At 46.8% G+C, this 20,647-nt stretch overlaps 1 protein-coding gene and 1 long non-coding RNA gene across 2 annotated transcripts in view; one reads left to right on the top strand and one right to left on the bottom strand.

Annotated features, from left to right (window-relative positions):
- LOC127004033 (uncharacterized) overlaps positions 1-20,647 on the bottom strand; it is a 200,395-nt gene that overhangs the window by 802 nt on the left and 178,946 nt on the right. Inside the window, exons 6-7 of the long non-coding RNA XR_007757579.1 lie at positions 5,543-5,707; positions 4,280-4,402 (exon numbers count right to left, since the gene is read on the bottom strand). This is a non-coding gene — a long non-coding RNA (uncharacterized LOC127004033). The remainder of the gene's footprint in view (positions 1-4,279; positions 4,403-5,542; positions 5,708-20,647) is intronic.
- Positions 111-10,480, top strand: LOC127004031 (G-protein coupled receptor Mth2-like). Its single transcript, XM_050871261.1, has 8 exons — positions 111-1,856; positions 5,602-5,680; positions 6,774-6,949; positions 7,941-8,088; positions 8,411-8,500; positions 8,732-8,813; positions 8,959-9,092; positions 9,265-10,480. The coding sequence occupies exons 1-8, from the start codon at positions 335-337 to the stop codon at positions 9,482-9,484; spliced, it is 2,451 nt and encodes an 816-aa protein (XP_050727218.1). The 5' UTR covers positions 111-334; the 3' UTR covers positions 9,485-10,480.

Here is a 20,647-nt window from a genome sequence, read left to right as displayed (position 1 = left end):
GACAGACAACACATGAAATCATTCTTTTGAAATTTTACATTCGTTGGGCGTTGGAGAATCAGAAGGTAAATAGACATGTGAAACGCCTTGGTGCGATAAGATAAAGCTCGAGTCACGGGCACTAACGCGCGAGACACCAGTGAGGCAACACCGTGTGTGTAAGGCTCCGAGAAAACATGCTGAGGGTGCTTCTCAGGCGGAAATAGTTATCAGATGCACTTACCCACGAAAGCTAACGATCCAACCTCCACTACCTCGAGAAATGGAACGCCACAGACAGCTTTGACTCTAAGGTGTGTGAGCAGGTGATGTGTTAGACTGCCGTGTCTCTGCCATGGGGGCTGTCGTGCCAGCACCATGCTGTGGAGGCGCGCCAAGGACGCCGTCAGTGAGGAGGACTGTGTGGGTGGTGGTGGTAGTTGTGGCAGGGCTGGTGGTGGCGGCAGGACAAGAAATCGTTCACGATTACGAATATTCTCCGCACCTTGACGATCAACACAGATACACAACGAATGCGTCCGATGGATTATCCTCCCCAAGACAAAGCTTTACGGGCGAATACTTCAAATGTCGGTGTGAAGGAAACCAGGTGTGGGACGGTTATCAGTGCAGTGACACACAGACGAACGTGTTGGTGATGATTCCTGCCACTCAGAGTGTCGTGGCGGCCTTGACCGATGACTTTGCGGGAGTAACGGTGAGAGAAGTGCAGTGCCCCCCAGACTATGCGCAAGTTCAGCTGGAGCCTTCCGGTAGCCCTTCACACCAGCAGTTCTTTCTTCTTTCAAACGGCTCTCTGTGGTGGCAGCAGCGTCAATATGAAAACTACTGCCTGGAACACACGCTCGACGATCAGAGCAAGCAAACATGGAAGGCGCGTGTGTGCCTTCCACCGCCACCTGTCCCTCGCTGCTGCCCCGAAAGCACCAGCCCCGCCGCAGACGGTGTCTCTTGTTCGAATAATCTCGCACTCCCATTTTCGCCACCCATTTTGACGGGCGACGAGTTTATCAAATGGCCCAGATTAGTGGACAAGACTAAAAGAAATTGCAATGAATTCGAGAAAACCTTGAAGCTCTCACTAAACTCTGGCGAGTCCAATCTTTCGTATGAATCTGGCGAAGTGTCTATAGCTTGGAAATCATCAAATCACGTAAAGAAAAAACAGAAAGACGGCTTCTGCGTGATACCTCAGGAAGGGGGAGTCTACGCAGCCACAATCTGCTACGAGGACCATGAGGCTATCCATCGCAGCTACTGTGAAAATGCTACGTGTATACGAAAGTGTTGCCCCGAGGGAGAAATAAATGTGATGCCACACTGTGGTCGTGCTGAAAATGCTCAGCTTTGGAAGCCCGAATTTGTTGACTCTAACAATATGACGCGTATAGTACCGACTCCTAAGGACTTGAAAATCTTGTACGGGCTTCCCCAGTGTGCAATGTATCTAGCTGATCCTGACACCGCGAAGAAAGACAAATTTTACTTGCTAGAAAACGGTCTTCTCTTCACCCCCGCCCACGCCGAGAAAGAGTCGCCCACTCAATACTGCATCGACAACTTCTTGAACTTCGACAATACGGTCTCCACCAGGGCTCTGATATGCTTTAGTGAGGAGCAGGTGGAGCCCGTGTGTGCCATGGCCAAGAAATCATTGTATCCCGCCCTGCTGATAGTGTCCAGCGGGTTTCTGGGACTCACTCTGGTCATCTACCTAAGCATGCCGGACCTGCGGAAGAAACTGCACGGCCGCTGCCTCATCTCCCTTGCCTTCGCCTTCTTCGTGGCCTACATCCTAATGGCCGTCTCCTACCTCTCAGTCAACCTGGTGGACACTTCTACTTGCATTGCCCTGGGTAAGAGTCTTGTCTGGATGTGTGGAACAATAATATTTGTCAACTTAGTAACTCAACACATGTTGCACTCCTTGAGAAGTGGAATACCATTCCCTACCATTCTTAATACTTTCTAATTCTATCTAAATTAACTTTACCGTAAAAAACATTTGAAATCTGAAGCACACACACACACACACACACACACACACACACACACACACACACACACACACACACACACACACACACACACACACACTCCGACAGTTCAGTCGGTTAAAGCGCTGCCCTGCCAGGCTTCGCGGCGTGGCAGACAGAGGTTCGAGGCCCACTCAGGCCGGGTTTTTCCGCTGACTAGAAGTGGTTACTGTCCCCCCTTGAGCAAGGGGGATGGGGTGTGTGGTGTGTGAGGTCCTGGCAGCACCCAGCGATCTACTAATGAGCCTTGCTCTGATCGGGAGGGTACATGCTGGTGATTGCGAGTCCAACTCGTGATGAGGCCGTAGTGACACCTGATGGAGTGCCTCCTATTGTCCTTAAAAACTGTGCCTCCGTGCTGTCACCCTGCCTGGTCAAACTCTTTCGCCTCTGCCTGTCAATATCTACCTTTCCTTCTTGCTGGAAGTATGCCTTCATACAGCCTGTGCCTAAGAAGGGTGACCGCTCCAATCCCTCAAACTACCGTCCTATAGCTTTACTTTCTTGTCCATCTAAAGCTTTTGAATCAATCATTAACCGGAAGATTCAAAAGCACCTTTCCACTTCTGACCTTCTATCTGATCGCCAGTATGGGTTCCGCAAGGGGCGTTCTACTGGTGATTTCCTAGCCTTCTTAACTGACTCTTGGTCATCCTCTCTTAGCCGTTTCGGTGAAACTTTTGCTATTGCGCTGGACATATCAAAAGCTTTTGATAGGGTCTGGCACAAATCTTTGCTTTCTAAACTACCCTCCTACGGTTTCTATCCTTCTCTCTGTACCTTTATCTCCAGTTTCCTTTCTGACCGTTCTATTTCTGCCGTGGTAGACGGTCACTGTTCTTCCCCTAAATCTATTAACAGTGGTGTCCCACAGGGTTCTGTCCTATCTCCCACTCTTTTTCTGTTGTTCATTGATGATCTTCTTTCCAAAACGAACTGTCCTATACATTCCTACGCCGATGATTCCACTCTGCATTACTCAACTTCTTTTAATAGAAGACCCACCCTTCAGGAACTTAACGACTCAAGGCTGGAGGCTGCAGAACGCTTAGCCTCAGACCTTACTGTTATTTCCGATTGGGGCAAGAAGAACCTGGTGTCCTTCAACGCCTCAAAAACACAGTTTCTCCACCTATCCACTCGACACAATCTTCCAAACAACTATCCCCTATTCTTTGACAACACCCAGCTATCACCTTCCTCAACACTAAACATCCTCGGTCTATCCTTAACTCAAAATCTCAACTGGAAACTTCATATCTCATCTCTTACTAAATCAGCTTCCTCGAGGGTGGGCGTTCTGTACCGTCTCCGCCAGTTCTTCTCCCCTGCACAGTTGCTGTCCATATACAGGGGCCTTGTCCGCCCTCGTATGGAGTATGCATTTCATGTGTGGGGGGGCTCCACTCACACAGCTCTTCTGGACAGAGTGGAGGCTAAGGCTCTTCGTCTCATCAGCTCTCCTCCTCATACTGATAATCTTCTACCTCTTAAATTCCGCCGCAATGTTGCCTCTCTTTCTATCTTCTATCGATATTTCCACGCTGACTGCGCTTCTGAACTTACTAACTGTATGCCTCCCCCTCTCCTCTGTCACCGCTGCACTCGACTTTCTACTCATGCTCATCCCTATACTGTCCAAACCCCTTATGCAAGAGTTAACCAGCATCTTCACTCTTTCATCCCTCACGCTAGTAAACTCTGGAACAATCTTCCTTCATCTGTATTTCCTCCTGCCTACGACTTGAACTCTTTCAAGAGGAGGGTATCAGGACACCTCTCCTCCCGTATTTGATCTTGCTTTCGGCCACCTCTTTTGTTTCTTTTTTAGGAGCAGCGAGCAGCGGTTTTTTTTTTTTTTTCAGTATTGTTTTCTTTTTTTGTGTGCCCTTGAGCTGCCTCCTTTGTTGTAAAACACACACACACACACACACACACACACACACACACACACACACACACACATCACGGGGGAAGAGCCGATTGCATAATATACTAACCTGTCAATAGAGGCACGGGGAGAAGCACAATGTTACACATACTATTGTGTAAGAAAACAAAGCTTACCCTTGCCAATGGCGCCCCTCTTATTGTGTGAAACTAAAATAACACCAAGCTTACGATGAGGTAGTGACTCATTAGGTTGAATCCTAAATATTTATTGGCAAGCTTTAGGGCTACTCACCATGGAAAGAGGGTGTTGATGGTTGTGCTACGAGATAAAAAATAAAAAAAATACTTACTATAGTATTCCCATTTGAAACTGGCCGGTGGGGTGTCAGCCGATGCGGGTCAGCCCCGCCCCGCAGATTCGCCAAACACTCTCAAGACCTCTTGCCTCCTTTCATATGTCAGCTGTTTACTACCTTTAAGTGAATTTAATTAAATAATTGGATAATATCAATCGAATAATACTACACTACAAATATGGCTTGCTGTTCTAGTGACAGGTGTAACATGATAAGACTGACCCCCTGAAACCTGTCCCGTAGTTATATTCTTTTTTATTTTATTTACACTAGAAAGAGTAACGACGATATCTATTTAGTTACTATTTCTTACACATATCAATAGGTTAAATATCTTGAAAACACTGCTATTTTGTGATTGTTTAGTGAGTGTCCCGAGTCGTTGCTGAAACTGTCCTGTACATGTTTAAAGGATTAGCATTTCATTATCACAAAGTACCCCAAATGGCAAATACCCCAAACAGAACCGGCTATTAAACAGAACCTCCACATGACACGAAGGAATACTACTCTTTAAAATTTCATATACCTAAATTTGAAGGGATGTCTCAACAAAGCACTAAACCCCAGAGAACCCACAACTCTTACTCCAGCTGTCCCCAAAACAGGCCCTTTGTTCCCCAGCCCTCCCACATATTTCTGAGGTGTAAGAGTGATGGGCACCTCCCCGAGCCGATGAGCCGTGGGTGACGCGGGGGTCGTAGCTCACAAACTATCCACGTAATCCTCTTCTAATTATTCTCAATATATTTCCGAGAGCTATATATCCTTACATTCATCAATAGTAGTAGTAGTAGTAGTAGTGTGTGTCTGTTTTTAAGTATGTCTGTGTGAGTGGGCGCGTGTGTGTGTATGGGAGGGGGGCAAGTAGCGTGGTAGGGATAGTTATGGTAGGAGTGCAAAAAGTAGTTTTGTAAGTAGTTGTATGTACCAGTTTCCTATTGAAAAGCAACCTAACCTAACCTCTACTAACCTAACCCAAACCGCGCCGGATGATGAATCTAATGGTAGTTCAGGAATACGCAGCCCATACGCGGTCGTAGCTCACAAACTAACCAAGTAGTGTTCTCTCTTTTAATTATTCTCAGCGTATTCCCGAGTCCCTAACCTAAACTAACCTAACCTCGACCATACCGGGCGCTGAGTCCAGATACAGTTCAGGAATATGAAGCTCTCACACCCGAGCCTTCTCCCTCTTAATTTACACGCCCACTCCATGCAGCACCCTCATGGCATACTTTACCCACCATAACCTACCGTGTCGCAGTCTCAGCCTCTCCACTCTGACCACGGGCTCTCCTTCTCTCCCTCCCCAGCCTTCTTCAAACACTTCAGTCTGCTCGCTGCCTTCTTCTGGCTCAACGTCATGTGCTTCGACATCTGGAGGACTCTCAGGTGGGTTTAGCAGCAGTGGTCATCGATCTGCACAGAGAAAGAAATGTTATCGGTTGCCTTGATCCTGCTCCGGCACATGATGTTTTCAGGATCACGTACAGGACAAAAACAGAATTATTATTATTATTATTATTATTATTATTATTATTATTATTATTATTATTATTATTATTATTATTATTATTATTATTATTATTATTATTATTATTATTACTATTATTGTCTTAACATTTTTAACAGCTGCACTGATGGCGGTATAAACGGTATTATCTCTATGGCTATTTTAATTTTCTAAGTGCTACTATATCAGTACTCTCTCTCTCTCTCTCTCTCTCTCTCTCTCTCTCTCTCTCTCTCTCTCTCTCCCTCTCTCTCTCTCTCTCTCTCTCTCTCTCTCTCTCTCTCTCTCTCTCTCTCTCTCTCTCTCTCTCTCTCTCTCTCTCTCTCTCTCTCTCTCTGTGTGTGTGTAGGAAAATATGGCGCCCCTCGCCCACACTCTTGGCGTCAGCAACATTTCCCTAGAGAACAGACGTGCTGACAGCCACGCTTCCGGCCCATGTGAAGGCAGGAGGCGAACTTGGGGCGCGGCTGCCTCGCTGGGCCTCGCCACCACTCCCATGTCACTTCACTCTTGACTGATGCCATTTTTGTTGCCGTTTATCTGAGCTCAGCATGGCTTTATCTTATGGTGGAAGAGGAGCAGTTGCTGATTAGTGAAAGAGTTTGGGTCATGAATCATTGGTCATCTGAGGCATCGTTATCTTTGTCATCTGTATCGTTATCTTTTTATTTTTCTTCTTCGTAAGCATGGTCATCAACAGCCATTATTAGTGAACTTCCAAACGCAGACTTTTCCCAACATTTTCCGCTTCTCTGTCTTGTTCTACTGTCCTCCACTCTCTCCCAATAGATATCGTAATTTCATCCTTTCATCTGGTTCTGGTCGGCCAGGGTTGTCTTTCTAGTTTTCGGGGCGTGACACTCGTTTTAAGAAGCAATTTCACAGCAAAATTTGGTAATGCATGAAACAGCAAATTTAACTTTCTATCTCTGCTTATCATCAAATGTTAATCTGTGTCTTGGTCTGGCGCAGAAAAACGCGGGTGATTGACGGCGGAGTATGGGCTCTACGCCGCTTCCTGTGGTACTGCCTGTACTCGTGGGGCTGCCCGCTGGTCATCGCTCTTGCCACCGTGGTGATTGAGAAGTTGCCGGACTCCTACGACGTCATCAGACCCAACTTTAGCAACCATGCTTGCTGGTTCCATGGTAAGATGGAAAATACAGTGATAGGAAAACGCGGAGTTCATCAATGTGGCAACGTTTTCACCAACACCTCAGTATGCATTGTAGTGGCTTGTCCTTGAGAAGACTCACTAACATAACTGTAGTGTTGGGAGAACTATCATAAAGAACACTTGTTTTAATTAGTATGACGGTTATTGAGCAATCGGTCAATCCATAGCACACCGTGTTTCCCGGAAGGTTTTGTTGACACACACACACACACACACACACACACACACACACACACACACACACACGCGCGCGCACACACCCATATATACACACACAAAAAAAAGAATAAGTTTGTGCCGAGAGTTAGTCGATGATTTCTGAAATGGCTCCTTTCCCTATAACAGACAATGACCTCTGATGCCACTGTTAAATGCTCCAATTATTCTAAAACATGTGTTGATGTCTTCCCTCACCAATGCAGTTACGGAATACACCAAACACTAACCTACACGAGGCTTCATCACTCACTTCAGGACACTACTGTACAATCATCATTCCCATAGTAGCTCAGTCATCACCAGCAGGCTTAGTCACATACAGGGCGAGGCGGAAAGCTGAGTCACTGCTGGCATGGAGGTGTTAGTCGGGGATTTCCTCATTGACACGATCTGCATGATTAATGGTATGACTAACGTAGATCAACAAATACCCATAGTTTCAAGAGATGTGTAATGGAGATAAACTTGTTGAGCGCATACATGTCTACCGCTTTGCTTGCCCATGCACCGTCTGAGTCATCGGGAGTTAGTGCCATATTGTTTATAGATTACCCGCTCCTTCAGTAAACACAACAAAGAGTAGAAGGCTGAGGGCAAATCCACGTCACACAGGACTTAAGGACCAGCGTTAACCTTATACATGTCTCTGTTATCACTTGGCAAAACCTTCTTCCTTTTTCCCCTTCATCTTCATTCATTGTTAGTGGTCAAAGTATCTCAGGCTGCCTCTTCGAAATCCGCAGATTACAACGCAATGTGGCTCTACTTCTACATGTGGGTGTCGGTGCTGGTGGTGGCCAACGTCGTCTTCTTCGGGCTGGTGATAACGATCCTGGTGAAGGGGCAGAACAACTCGATGCTCAGGCGGAGTCGAAATATGAATCGAGAAAGGTAAAAAGAGTATTGAAGTGACGGGTATTATAGATTGTATGAGAGTGTGTGCATGTCTGTGTAAATGTGTGTGTACCAAAGCCCGTATTTTCAGACGCTTTCGGCTCTGTCATCAACTATTTTCAAAGGCCAAAAAGGAGATCAGTCGGGTTCTAATGAGTGTGTTTTTAGATTCATGGTATAGAAGAAAGGTTAAACTATCAGAAGAAGCACCAAACTATTACTAGAAATGCCCAAAACTCCTGCTGAAGTCATGTCAAATATGTGAGATTTGTGCCGACGAAATGTTTAAGAATATAACGCTTAAGTTTCGTGTCACCAGGATGTGGCTGTACGGGAAGCTGTTCCTAGTGATGGGCCTGACTTGGGTGGCGGAGGTTATCTCGTATCAGAACGGCCAGTGCGTCGGCTGGTGAGTCATCGGCGGTGACTTAATGTTGTTGTGGTGATAATTATGGCGCGACTCTCACTCCTATGCAGCTTTATATTTCTTGTGTAAGTCTTCGTTTATTTATTCATTTAATTATATACCTTTTATTTATTGCTTCTTTTCTTCTTTTCTCCTCTTCCACACCTTCTTTCTCCTTCTCCTCCTCTTCCTTTCTTCTTCTTTTCTCCTTCTCCTCCTCCTCTTCATCTACAGGATATTCACGGACGTCATCAACGCCCTCCAAGGCCTGACACTGTTCCTGGTCTTCATTCTCAGCCCGTCTACGATCAGAAAGGTGTGTTATTACGACACACACACACACACACACACACACACACACACACACACACACACACACATGCTGTTCGTACTAAAGCGCACAATCAGAGAGACACACACACACTCCGAGGTGACTGACAGACTCTCGTGTTTGATTTCAGGTGAAGGATAAGTGCTGCGGTAAACCTGCCCGCTCTGCCCTCTCTCCCTCCAGCACTCAAACTTCCACCTTCTCTTCGTCCTCCATTCAAGCCAAAAGACTAGATTCCAGTTTCAAAAGCTCCTTCTCATCTCGGTGAGTCGCCAACAACCAACGTTTGCAATTTCCCCCAAAAGTATTATTGTTAACGAAGTGCATTTCTTAAGGCCACGTATTCTTGTCAGGACCTTTAACTCGTTTTACTCAACAGACTTACTCAAACGCTTTTTCTTAATAACTGTTTAATATTTCTTCATGTTCCCACCAGGATGTCCACCACGTCTGCAACTATCAAAGACTTAAATACAGAATCCGCCATCCCCTTGAACACTCTTTCGGAAGCGCCTGATGAATCTTGTGATCTTGAACCTCAGAATGGCAACCCACAGTCCATCGAGAGAGAGAAGGAAGCTGTGAGCCTCAAGAACGGTGACGCAGAAAGAGGAGCCACGATATTGAAAGGTGACGGCGCCCCAGAGGAAATCTAACTTCTATATCGACACTTAAACCAAAGTTGCTAATGCTTACTTGCTTATATAATTATTCTCCTCCATCACCTCCGCCCACATCACTAACACCCCCGCCTACACCTCTTCCCCACACCTCCTCTTCCTCATTTAATCGTGCTCCCTCTGCCTCCATATCCCCCCTCCACCTCTTCCTAATCTTTCTCATTTAATCGTGCTCCCTCTGCCTCCACATCCCCCCTCCACCTCTTCCCCACACCTCCTTTTACCCCTCCTTGTTTTCATTTCATCGTCCTCCCCTGCCTCCACATCCCATCTACACCTCTTCCCCACACCTCTTCCTCCACTTGGCCTCATTTCATCGTCCTCCCCTGCCTCCACATCCCATCTACATCTCTTCCCCACACCTTTTCCTCCACTTGGCCTCATTTCATCGTCCTCCCCTGCCTCCACATCCCATCTACATCTCTTCCCCACACCTCTTCCTCCTCCTTGTCCTCATTTCATCGTCCTCCCCTGCCTCCACATCCCATCTACATCTCTTCCCCACACCTCTTCCTCCTCCTTGTCCTCATTTCATCGTCCTCCCCTGCCTCCACATCCCATCTACACCTCTTCCCCACACCTCCTCTTCCTCCTCCTTGTTCTCATTTCATCGTCCTCCCCTGCCTCCACATCCCATCTACATCTCTTCCCCACACCTCCTCTTCCTCCTCCTTGTCCTCATTTCATCGTCCTCCCCTGCCTCCACATCCCATCTACATCTCTTCCCCACAACTCTTCCTCCTCCTTGTCCTCATTTCATCGTCCTCCCCTGCCTCCGCCTCCGCCCCGTTATGATCATCACCACCTCTCAGGTCTCCACGACAGCACAGATGCGGCACAAACAAGCCCATCAAGTGAAACTGAGGAGCATTTGACAGTGTGTGTGTTGCTTCTGTAAATCCGCATAACATGACTAGAAACTGACACTTGTAAAAATAACATGAACAATGCTTAATAAATGTAAATAGAAAATGTGAATGTTTAACCAGTGTAATAGAAGAGGCGCGCTAAAGGAAAGTCATTAACCTGCCAAATCCAAAGGTACATAATCGGTATGTTTGTTTAGCGTTCTTTTTTTCTTTTATATCGTGAACTTCAATATATATTCCCTTTATAAACCAGTTCATGGAAGAAGAGGGAGGGATGGGGATGCACGAAAGGAACTGAGGGAGAATGAGGGAAAGGAAATGCACAATAAGCCAGAAAAAGAGAAAATCAGCTAGGAAAAACAAACGAGTGTAAGCAGACGCCGTGAGACCAAGGATGAGAGGAAGAGGACAGGAGGAAGACGGGAGACATTGGAGGTATCACTGTCTCCTTTCTTTCACACTTTTATCTTTTGTTTTATTATTTCTGGGAACCGTAGAAAATGTCACGGTCTCTCTCTCTCTCTCTCTCTCTCTCTCTCTCTCTCTCTCTCTCTCTCTCTCTCTCTCTCTCTCTCTCTCTCTCTCTCTCGTCACACACACACACACACACACACACACACCATATGAGCACAAGGTTCTTTCTATTTCTTGAGAGGCGGCAAAGTCTATCAGCGGCTCCCCCCCCCCCCCCGCCGCCGTGTGTACTTGCAGATAATGGCTGAAGTAAACAGGAAGAGATGAGGAAAAACGGAAAGGAAGAAGATTAGGAAATAAAAGGATGACAAAAATAAGCAAACAACCTCACTGCTACTACTACTACTATTACTACTATTACTACTATTACAACTACCAGAGAGAGAGAGAGAGAGAGAGAGAGAGAGAGAGAGAGAGAGAGAGAGAGAGAGAGAGAGAGAGAGAGAGAATGTTATCAGATCTAACGTGTGGGAAGAGAGTGCCAGAAATAGGAAAATTTGATGCGCTTTTGCCCGGGTCAGCATCTTGGGGGAAATTCCCGTGGTGTGTGAAGGGTCGTAAATATAAACAGATTAAATAACAGTAATAATAAAGTAGTAGTAGTAGCAGTAATAGAGAGGGTAGAAGTTGTTGATGCTTTTCTCTTATCATCATGGCAAGATTTCCTATACTGTGCAACGTTTAGTAAATATTGAGGACGTGTGCTTGCGAGGTTGCTGCGCTCACCACAACGACCCGGCTCAGCACCACACACAGGGGGAGGGGGAGGAGAGGAAGAGAAGGGGAGGAGGAGGAAAGAGTGGAGGTGGTGGGAAGGGAAGGCTGTGATCGGGTTGCTAAGAAGTGGCGTCGCAGGGGTTGTGTCTGACCAGTGTGTGTGTGTGTGTGTGTGTGTGTGTGTGTGTGTGTGTGTGTGTGTGATGGAAAAAAAATATTAAATAATCAGCCAGAATTAAACCAATTTAGTCATGGCTGTAAATAGTCCCACAACATTGTACTTATCCGCCAGAAGACCATTAATAACGGCTATTATGCTGACTGACAAATTTATAGTGCTCTCTCTCTCTCTCTCTCTCTCTCTCTCTCTCTCTCTCTCTCTCTCTCTCTCTCTCTCTCTCTCTCTTATTTTGATTAAGTCTGAACATCCCTCACGAGAGTTCCACAACGAGGCGTGTAGGCTTATACGGCGTGCTGGTGACGGCGATAATAATGGCGATAAATGCCTGGAGCGTAGGACGTTGATCGGCATTATCAGACGCTTTTACCTCTCACATCATCTATTTTCATAGGCCAAAAAGGAGATTAATCGGGTTTTAATGAGTGTTCTTCTAAGTGCATGGTACAAAAGAAGGGTCAACGTACTACCAGGATCATAAAAATATCCCTGGAAATGCCCAAAACTCATACGAAAGCCTTATTAAATTTGTTACGAGGTTTGGGCCCGGCGGTATGTGGGGAGGGTGTGAATCGGCGGCACGGCGACACATGAGCCACATCTCCGGAGCTAAGGGTAGGTAACCAATTCGTACGCACCATTGTGATTAGTAAGCATGCCAGAAAAAAAAGCAGAGTTAAAGTTATATAGTTATAATACTCAAGCCACATTTTCGAAGGCTAAAAGTAACTATTGCTAATTTCTCGGTTTCATTATACGGCCTGTTAGTCTTCTTTTTTTTTTCTTCGTTTATTCGAGCTTCAAGTAACAGAGGGCCTGACAGGAATACGAAACCCACCACCACAACCACCATCACCATCACCATCATCACCGCCACCAGCATCACCACCAGCACCATCACCATCATCACCGACACCAGCATCACCACCACCAACACCACCATCACCGCCACCATCACCACCACCACCACCAGCTAATAATACACAGACAGACACGACGAGAGAAAAATTAAGTGTCGGTGAATTTCGACGCGTTACTTTCTGTACTAAGCTACTTATTTATTTTTGCTCCGCCTGAAATGAACAATAAGTGACGTGCGGGTGTTTGCTATGGATACACAAGGTCTTTAGAGCTTTAGTTGGGCGAGGGCGAGTGGTGTGCCGCCTGTCCTTGCATACTGCCGCTGACACAGAGGTTGGCAGCCCTGACTGATGCGGGGGTGACGGACCATATTTGTCGGCGATTTGGGTCAACGTTCGCTGTTTATTATATATCACTCATCGTGGCAGTGAGCGACGCAGACAAACGGTAATTAAGTATAAGTCGTCCTCTCCCGCCGCCGCGTCCTGAGTCTATTTGCCGAGGCGTCGCGGAGAGAATAACAGCGGACGGGCCTCCCGGGGCTGCCGCGCTGATATATGGCGTCCCTTGCCACCGCCGCCGCCACAGAAATATTAACCACACTACATATTGTAACGCCAACTGTAAATCAACACCCAGAGCAGCCAGCTCGTACATCACCCGTCCTGACGCCTCGGTGTGTCCTTATCCTCCTCAGTGAAATATAACGACCCAGACACCTTTGAAGGGACGTGTTGGGTCACCTATGGCGCTGTTATGCAGGGTGCCTTATCCTTAACAAACTAATAAGGAAATGGCGAAAGATAGATATTCATATTAATTTTAAACTTCATTCACGACAGTCTTCCTCTGCATGAACAAGACTTAACAGCATGGACTGAACAGTACGTCGGGAGTTTTTTTTTTATCACAACGCGTTCCATTCTCACTACTCATGTATTCTTTGCTTGATAAGAGTGAGCGGAAACCTAAAAATAAGGTGGGCGGCGATTTGTTGGCTTTCCGGTCTTGAGTGCTGATTACTAAGAATACGGTGACGTGGGAGGAAGGTGTGGTGAACGGATGAAGGACGTGGGTGGATAAAGGAGGTGGATGGAGGAACAGAGATTAAGGAACACAAGGCTATCATGTTGTAATCAGAAAAAAAGGATACTGATGTGTTGAGTACGAGAGAGAAGCAAGAATACGGGTGATGCTGGATGGAGATGATTACGAGAGAGAAGCAAGAATACGGGTGATGCTGGATGGAGATGATATGTACGAAATACCATGACGCAGGTGGGCAGAAATCTGTGGACGTGTTGGTTGGTGTATGGATTAGTGAGAATAGGAAACTGATGAGTGTGTGGCCAGCTGCAGGAAAACGGAACATAGGGAGGAATAGGCCGGGAGGGGATGGTCATTATTATTGTTTGTTTGGTGGGATAAAGGAACGAGGAGGAGGAAGAGGGAGATAATGAGGATAGGATGAGTAAGAATAGAAAGAAGAGGAGAAGGAAAGGAGAAAAGAAGAGAAGGAGAAAGAGGGAGAAATGAGGATAGGAGGAGTAAGAACGGGAAGGGAAAAAGGAAGAGGAGGAGAAAAAGGGAGAAATGAGGATAGGAGGAGTAAGAACAGGAAGGGAGAAAGGAAGAGGAGGAGAAAGAGGGAGAAATGAAGATAGGAGGAGTAAGAACGGGAAGGGAGAAAGGAAGAAGAGGAAGAGGGAGAAAATGAAGATAGGAAGAGTAAGAATAGAAAAAAGAGGAGAAGGAAGGGAGAAAGGAAGAGGAGGAGGAAGAGGGAGAAAATGAGGATAGGAAGAGTAAGAATAGAAAGAAGAGGAGAAGGAAGGGAGAAAGGAAGAGGAGGAGGAAGAGGGAGAAAATGAGGATGGGAGTAAGAACAGGAAGAGGAGGAGAAGGAAGGGAGAAAGGAAGAGGAGGAGGAAGCGGGAGAAAATGACGATAGGAGTAAGAACAGGAAGAGGAGGAGAAGGAAGGGAGAAAGGAAGAGAAGGAGGAAGTGGGAGAAAATGAGGATAGGAGTAAGAACAGGAAGAGGGGGAGAAGAAAGAGAGAAAGGAAGAGGAGGAGGTAGAGAGGAACAGCCGTAACAATCCACACAGCCACGCAGGTTGTACTTTCCTTAATCTTGTAAATATTTGGTCCGTCTGAATCCATCACCGACAAGGGAGTCAGCGAGGCGGCACAGGCGACGCAGGTGGTGGGGCAGCGGCCGATGCAGGACAGGCTGACGGGCGCCGTAGAAGGGAGGGGACGAGACCGGGAGTTAGGTACTGATGGGGCTTTGCGAGGTGGGAAAGGAAAAACGTAGCAAGCAGAATAGGAGGTAGAGAGTGACTGGGCAGAACTGGGTGAAGGGAGGAACGATGGTGAGGAGGCAAGACGAAGATGAGACGGGGAGTTAAGGAGTGACGGGGCGGGGAGAGGGGGCGAAGGAAAAACGTAGCAGGAGATTAGGAGGTAGAGAGTGACGGGGCAGAGCTGGACGGTGAGGGGCATGGCAGGGAGGGAGCAAGACGAAGTATAGAACAGGGAGGGCCGAGACGGTGATGAGGGTGCGGGGGAAACAAAAAGAAGCACTTAAAGACTAGGATGATGAGGATGTAACATTTAGCGGACGAGAATATGCGAGCGGGGCGGGGCGGAACAAGGCGGAGTGTGACGGGGCTGGATAGACTCAAAGGAAACAAAAAGAGGCGCTCAGAGAGTAGGATGGTGAGGATGTAAACTTCGGAGAGAGCAAAGAGGCTGAGCGAGGAGATGAGCAAGGTGGAGAGGATCAGTGAGGCGTGAGTGAAAGTAGGAGTGTAACAAATCTAGGTGTAAAGGAGAAGGTTTTTGAAGGATCAGGCAGGGGCGGAACGGGTTAGGAGGCTGTCCCGATGTAATCATTAAAAGAAAAGATCAATTAAGTGCGTGTCTCGGAGTCAAAACACTTTATTTCACCTCAATCACATGAAAAAAAAGACAAGACAGAACTAATAAACAAGCTGATGGGAGTGCCAAGACAGAAAGAGGAAGGATCAAGTGACTGGCTGTTATCGTTGTCGTAGAGGTCGTGGTCACAAGCCGGCAAGTCAGATCGGCCACGTTTCTCTCCTCCCCCCTCCCTCCCTTCCTCCCTCCTCGATTTCTCCTGCCTCCTCCCTGAAGCGACTCCCAAAAAACACAACGCGACACTATTAATCTTTCAACCCAAACAAACCCCTTGAAAAAAATCTACTATTAATCTCTCCCAAGAACTGACGACAGGGAGAGAGGAGACTAAAAAAAAAAGTATTGGAACCAGAAAAAAAGACCTACTAACAATATACAAGTGACTGTGGAGCACACACGAGAAAGAAAAAAAGTGTAATAGCAAACTCAATCAGGTGAAAACGACAACAAACTCCCCATTTCGTGAACTAATATAAGACCAAAAAAAAAAAAAGGCCATATTCTTAAACCTTTCGCCTCCAGAGAACATACATTTATCAAGGCTTTCGTTGGAGTTTCGGACAATTCCAAGGGTAGTTTTAAGAGCATGGTGGTAGTCTGAAACATACATTTATCAAGGCTTTCGTTGGAGTTTCGGACAATTCCAAGGGTAGTTTTAAGAGCATGGTGGTAGTCTGACAAAGCTTATGTACCATGAATTTACGTAAACACTCTTGAAATCGCGCTTCATCTAATTTTTGGGCCTTTAAAATAGTTGATGGGAGAGGCGGAAGCGTCTACGAATACCGGGCATTTCCATTAGTAGTTTTTTTTAACCATGTGGCAGTAGTTTGACAAAACCTCTATACTATGAAGGTACAAAAACACACAACAAAACACACCTCTTTTTGGCCTTTTGAAATAGTTGGTAGAAGAGGCGGAAGAGTCTAAGAATCTCCTTGATCCACCCACACCCTTTAGCCATCCGCCACACCTCTCTACGTGCCCGGAAATCCGACAAAACACTGCCGACCCTTTTTTTTAGGTGTCCGCTGACTCTTATCAAGCACCAGCACCACTTCGAACCTCAGATAATGACCCCAATACAACAACGGAGAGCCCCCCAACACTGTCCATCCGCCTAAGGACACGCCCTAACAAACTCCTCATTGCGTTGACTAAAAGATGAAGAACCAAGATCCTGAAGGCACCACACCAGCACCACTTCGAACACCTGATAATGACCCAAGTATAACAACGGACGATCCCCCCAACACTGTCCATCCGCCTAAGGACACACCCTAACAAACTCCTCATTGCGTTGACTAAAAGATGAAGAAGCAAGACCCTGAAAGCACCATCAAGACTTCGACCCACAGATAATGGTTCCAATACAACAACAGCCAGTCCACCAACACTGTCCATTTGTCTAAGGACGCGCCCTCCTCTGAGTCATGCACGGGCCATCTCTCCTCGGACCCGCTGATCGGCACGTGCTGACAGGGGAGATATACGTATATTTTGTGTCTGCCAATTTGCTGGTCAGTGGCGGCGGCCGGGAATCATTTTGGTCCTGCCTGTGTGACATGTTTAGTGCCCTTAATACCCGGTGGTGGCATGGCGGTGCGAAGGGGGTGGGGGGAGTGGGAAGGGAAGGGAAAGGAAAAGAAGAGAGAGAGAGAGAGAGATTTACATAGATTTACATAGAAAATCAGACCACACAGACCCCATAGGTTCAAACACATGTCTCTAATCCCTATGTATTAGCAACTACGTATCTACTCGACGTTCGCGTCTCCACACTATACACTCGCGCCAAAACCTTTACGTAAACATTTTCATGGTGCTTCCGAGTGCCAGGAAGATGAAAATATAAATCAAACGTAAAAACAGAGAAGAAAACAAGACTCTCACAAGCAAGACAACATGATGAGGCCTTCCAGGTGCAATATTTCAGTTACGCGCCCTCTCTCTCTCTCTCTCGATGATAATGATGATGAGAGAAAGAGAAGGAGGAAAATGAAAAAAAAAGCGTTAAACTACCATAAGAATCATCACAAACACCGTATTTACCTTCCTTAATTAACTTCGACACATTAAAAGAAAGCCACACCTGACATCTTGCTTCTTCTGGCCCACCCTCACCCCTTCTCACCTGCCCTCACCTGCCAAATCACCGCCCCGCTAGACATTCTCCTTCCCTCCCCGCCGTAAACACGCGGCCTAATATACGGAGCTTCATAAATACCCGGTAAATATTAATTGCGGGTCACCTGGACGTAATTCACTGGGAGGCTGACCGCAGACATGCTACAAGTAGAGACTGATGCTGCCCCCTCTAACTCCTCTCTCCTCCCTCCCTCTCTCTCCCCTCCCCTTCCCCGGGTGTTTAAGATCTCCCCGTGATTAGCGCTGGGTGACCGCAGGTGAAAGGCGAGGTGAAAGAAGGCTCCCATACCCCTCTTTTCACCCATGACTGTGAATGTGCCTACTCTCCCACCTTGAACGACTGACTCTTGCAGCCTTCCCTTCACACCTGCCCAGTTAAATGCATGCTATTACATCCCCTCAGTCACCTGGTTAGTTTTATAATGCATCTGTTCTCGCGTCTGGCTCAAAATATTAACTGTTCTTCTCCTATGTTTACTTCTTCCGTTCTATTTCGGTAGGTAGTTTACATAGACCCATACACATTCTCTCTCTCTCTCTCTCTCTCTCTCTCTCTCTCTCTCTCTCTCTCTCTCTCTCTCTCTCTCTCTCTCTCAGCTATGGGCCCTAAAGTACAGCTCCCCTCTGACCCGCGAGACACCCATCTTTCCACTCCCATGCATTGGACAAGGCCGAACACACGCCGCAACCCTCGCCACACAGACACATATCTTCCCTATCACCTTTACAAACACACCTTTCCTCTCACCTCACCACCCGGCACACACACACACACACACACACACACACACACACACACACACACACACACACACACAATGTAACCTTCCATTCCCCTTCCTTCTTTCTTGTCTATTGCAAATTATGAGTCTTACGCAAACTTATGACGTATTTTTCCAATGACCAGAAATCACATCATCGTATTGTCAGCTCCTATTGGGTTCGGGGTATGAATATTGTACCCTTATCAGCTTCCCCCACAGCCCCTACCGGAGGGAACAGAATTATCTAGCCTGATAACACACTATCGCTGTTATCAATGTGGGTTCAGAGGCCTAATCATGATTGTGAACTGGTTATTGTTACAAATCGGGGGAAGGGAGCTAGGGAGATGGGTGGGTAGGCGAGTGATTGTGACAGTAGCAGTATATAGAGAAAGAGAGAGATGTGTTGGGGGGGTGAAGGGATGTGTGTGTGGGGGGGGGTGAGGGAATGTGTGTGTGTGGGGGGGTGAAGGGATGTGTGTGTGTGTGGAGAGGGGGGTGAGGGAATGTGTGTGTGTGTGTGTGTGTGTGTGTGTGTGTGTGTGTGTGTGTGTCCCCCTCACTTTAAGCCTCGCCCGCCACTGCTCGTCCACAAAACCGACATCATACAAACAAACGAGACACGACACCCAAACAGCGAATATAATAAAACAATAAACCGGATGTGGGGTGAGCAAGGAAGTTTGTCTCCATTTATCTCGGCCGGCGCGCACATAAAAAAAAAAAATCTGCTTTATCAACGGCGCCATAAATCAAGCTTAGATTCAACTAATAACATGCAATAAAATTTCTCTTGGCCATCGTATATGAATGCGGAAAATCGTTCTTCATTATATTTTGAGGCACTTCTAAGTCACTTCTCTTTTTTTTTTTGCCTTGTCTCCCACCATTACTCTCTCCCTCCCTTCCTCTCTCCCTCCATCCATGCCTTCACTCATCTCCCACACTTTCCCAGCATCCTTCCTTCTCTCTCCCCTTCCTCACGCCTTGGTTTCTATCACCCCATTGATCTTTTCCTTCCCGCACCCTTCTCCCTTGTCACCCTCACGCTTCTCCCTCATCCCAAACACCTCTCCCTGACGCCTCATCCACCTCAAAGCAGCAAAAAAGACGTCTGATACTCCGGTAGCTGAAAACGAGGTGGGAGATCAGATATGGCTTACGGGATGCCAGCCAGGACGAGGAGGAGAGGTGGGAGAGAGAGATGGAGTGACGGAGAAGGGATGGTAAGAGAGAGAGAGAGAGAGAGAGAGAGAGAGAGAGAGAGAGAGAGAGAGAGAGAGAGAGAGAGAGAGAGAGAGAGAGAGAGAGAGAGAGAGAGAGAGAGAGAGAGAGAGAGAGAGAGAGAGAGTGAGAGAGAGAGAGAGAGAGAGAGAGAGAGAGAGAGAGAGAGAGAGAGAGAGAGAGAGAGAGAGAGAGAGAGAGAGAGAGAGAGAGAGAGAGAGAGAGAGAGAGAGAGAGAGAGAGAGAGAGAGAGAGAGAGAGAGAGAGAGAGAGAGAGAGAGAGGGGGGGGGGGGGGCTTAAGAGAAAGGGAGACAGAATATGAAACAGACTCGTATCAAGATGGATGTTGAGTAGAGGCCAGATCGGGAAGAGGGACAGAGGCGACGAGACGGAGGGGGAATGTGCAGAAAAAGACAGAGAAAGAGATAGACGGATACATTAATAGGGAGAAAGTTAAGGAGGAAGCAGAACAGACTTGCAGACACCGAGAGTTGAAAGTATAAACACGCAGGAAAGGTAGAAAAGGGATGTTGAGAGCGATAAAAAAAAGGAAAGAGGGGGGAGTGGTAGGAATGGATTGAGGGCAAAGAAAGTAAGGAATGTTAAGCGATGTAAAGAGAGAAAAGAATGATAATGAAAGGAATGAAGGGAATGAAGGTAGGGCAAAGAAAGAAGAGAAGGTAGGGCAAATAAAGTAAAAAATGTTGAGATGCAAAGAAAGGAAAGAAAATAAATAGATGGAATGAAGGCAGGGAGGAGAAAGGGTTGCTAATTTGGATATGTAATAACAGTAAGATCAAACAGAAAGAACACATGGACGATAGGCACAAACATAGACAGAAAAGACAGACAAACAGGCAAAGAAAGAGACAGTGCAACAAAGACAAAGAAGACAGTGCAAACGAGGAGGAAAGCTAAAGACAGACAGGCAGACAGGAGGGAAGAACCAGGACGTAAGGC

Source organism: Eriocheir sinensis, chromosome 27 (genome assembly GCF_024679095.1).
Source record: "Eriocheir sinensis breed Jianghai 21 chromosome 27, ASM2467909v1, whole genome shotgun sequence".
Classification (NCBI taxonomy): domain Eukaryota; kingdom Metazoa; phylum Arthropoda; class Malacostraca; order Decapoda; family Varunidae; genus Eriocheir; species Eriocheir sinensis.
This window is presented reverse-complemented; position numbering and strand designations above follow the sequence as displayed.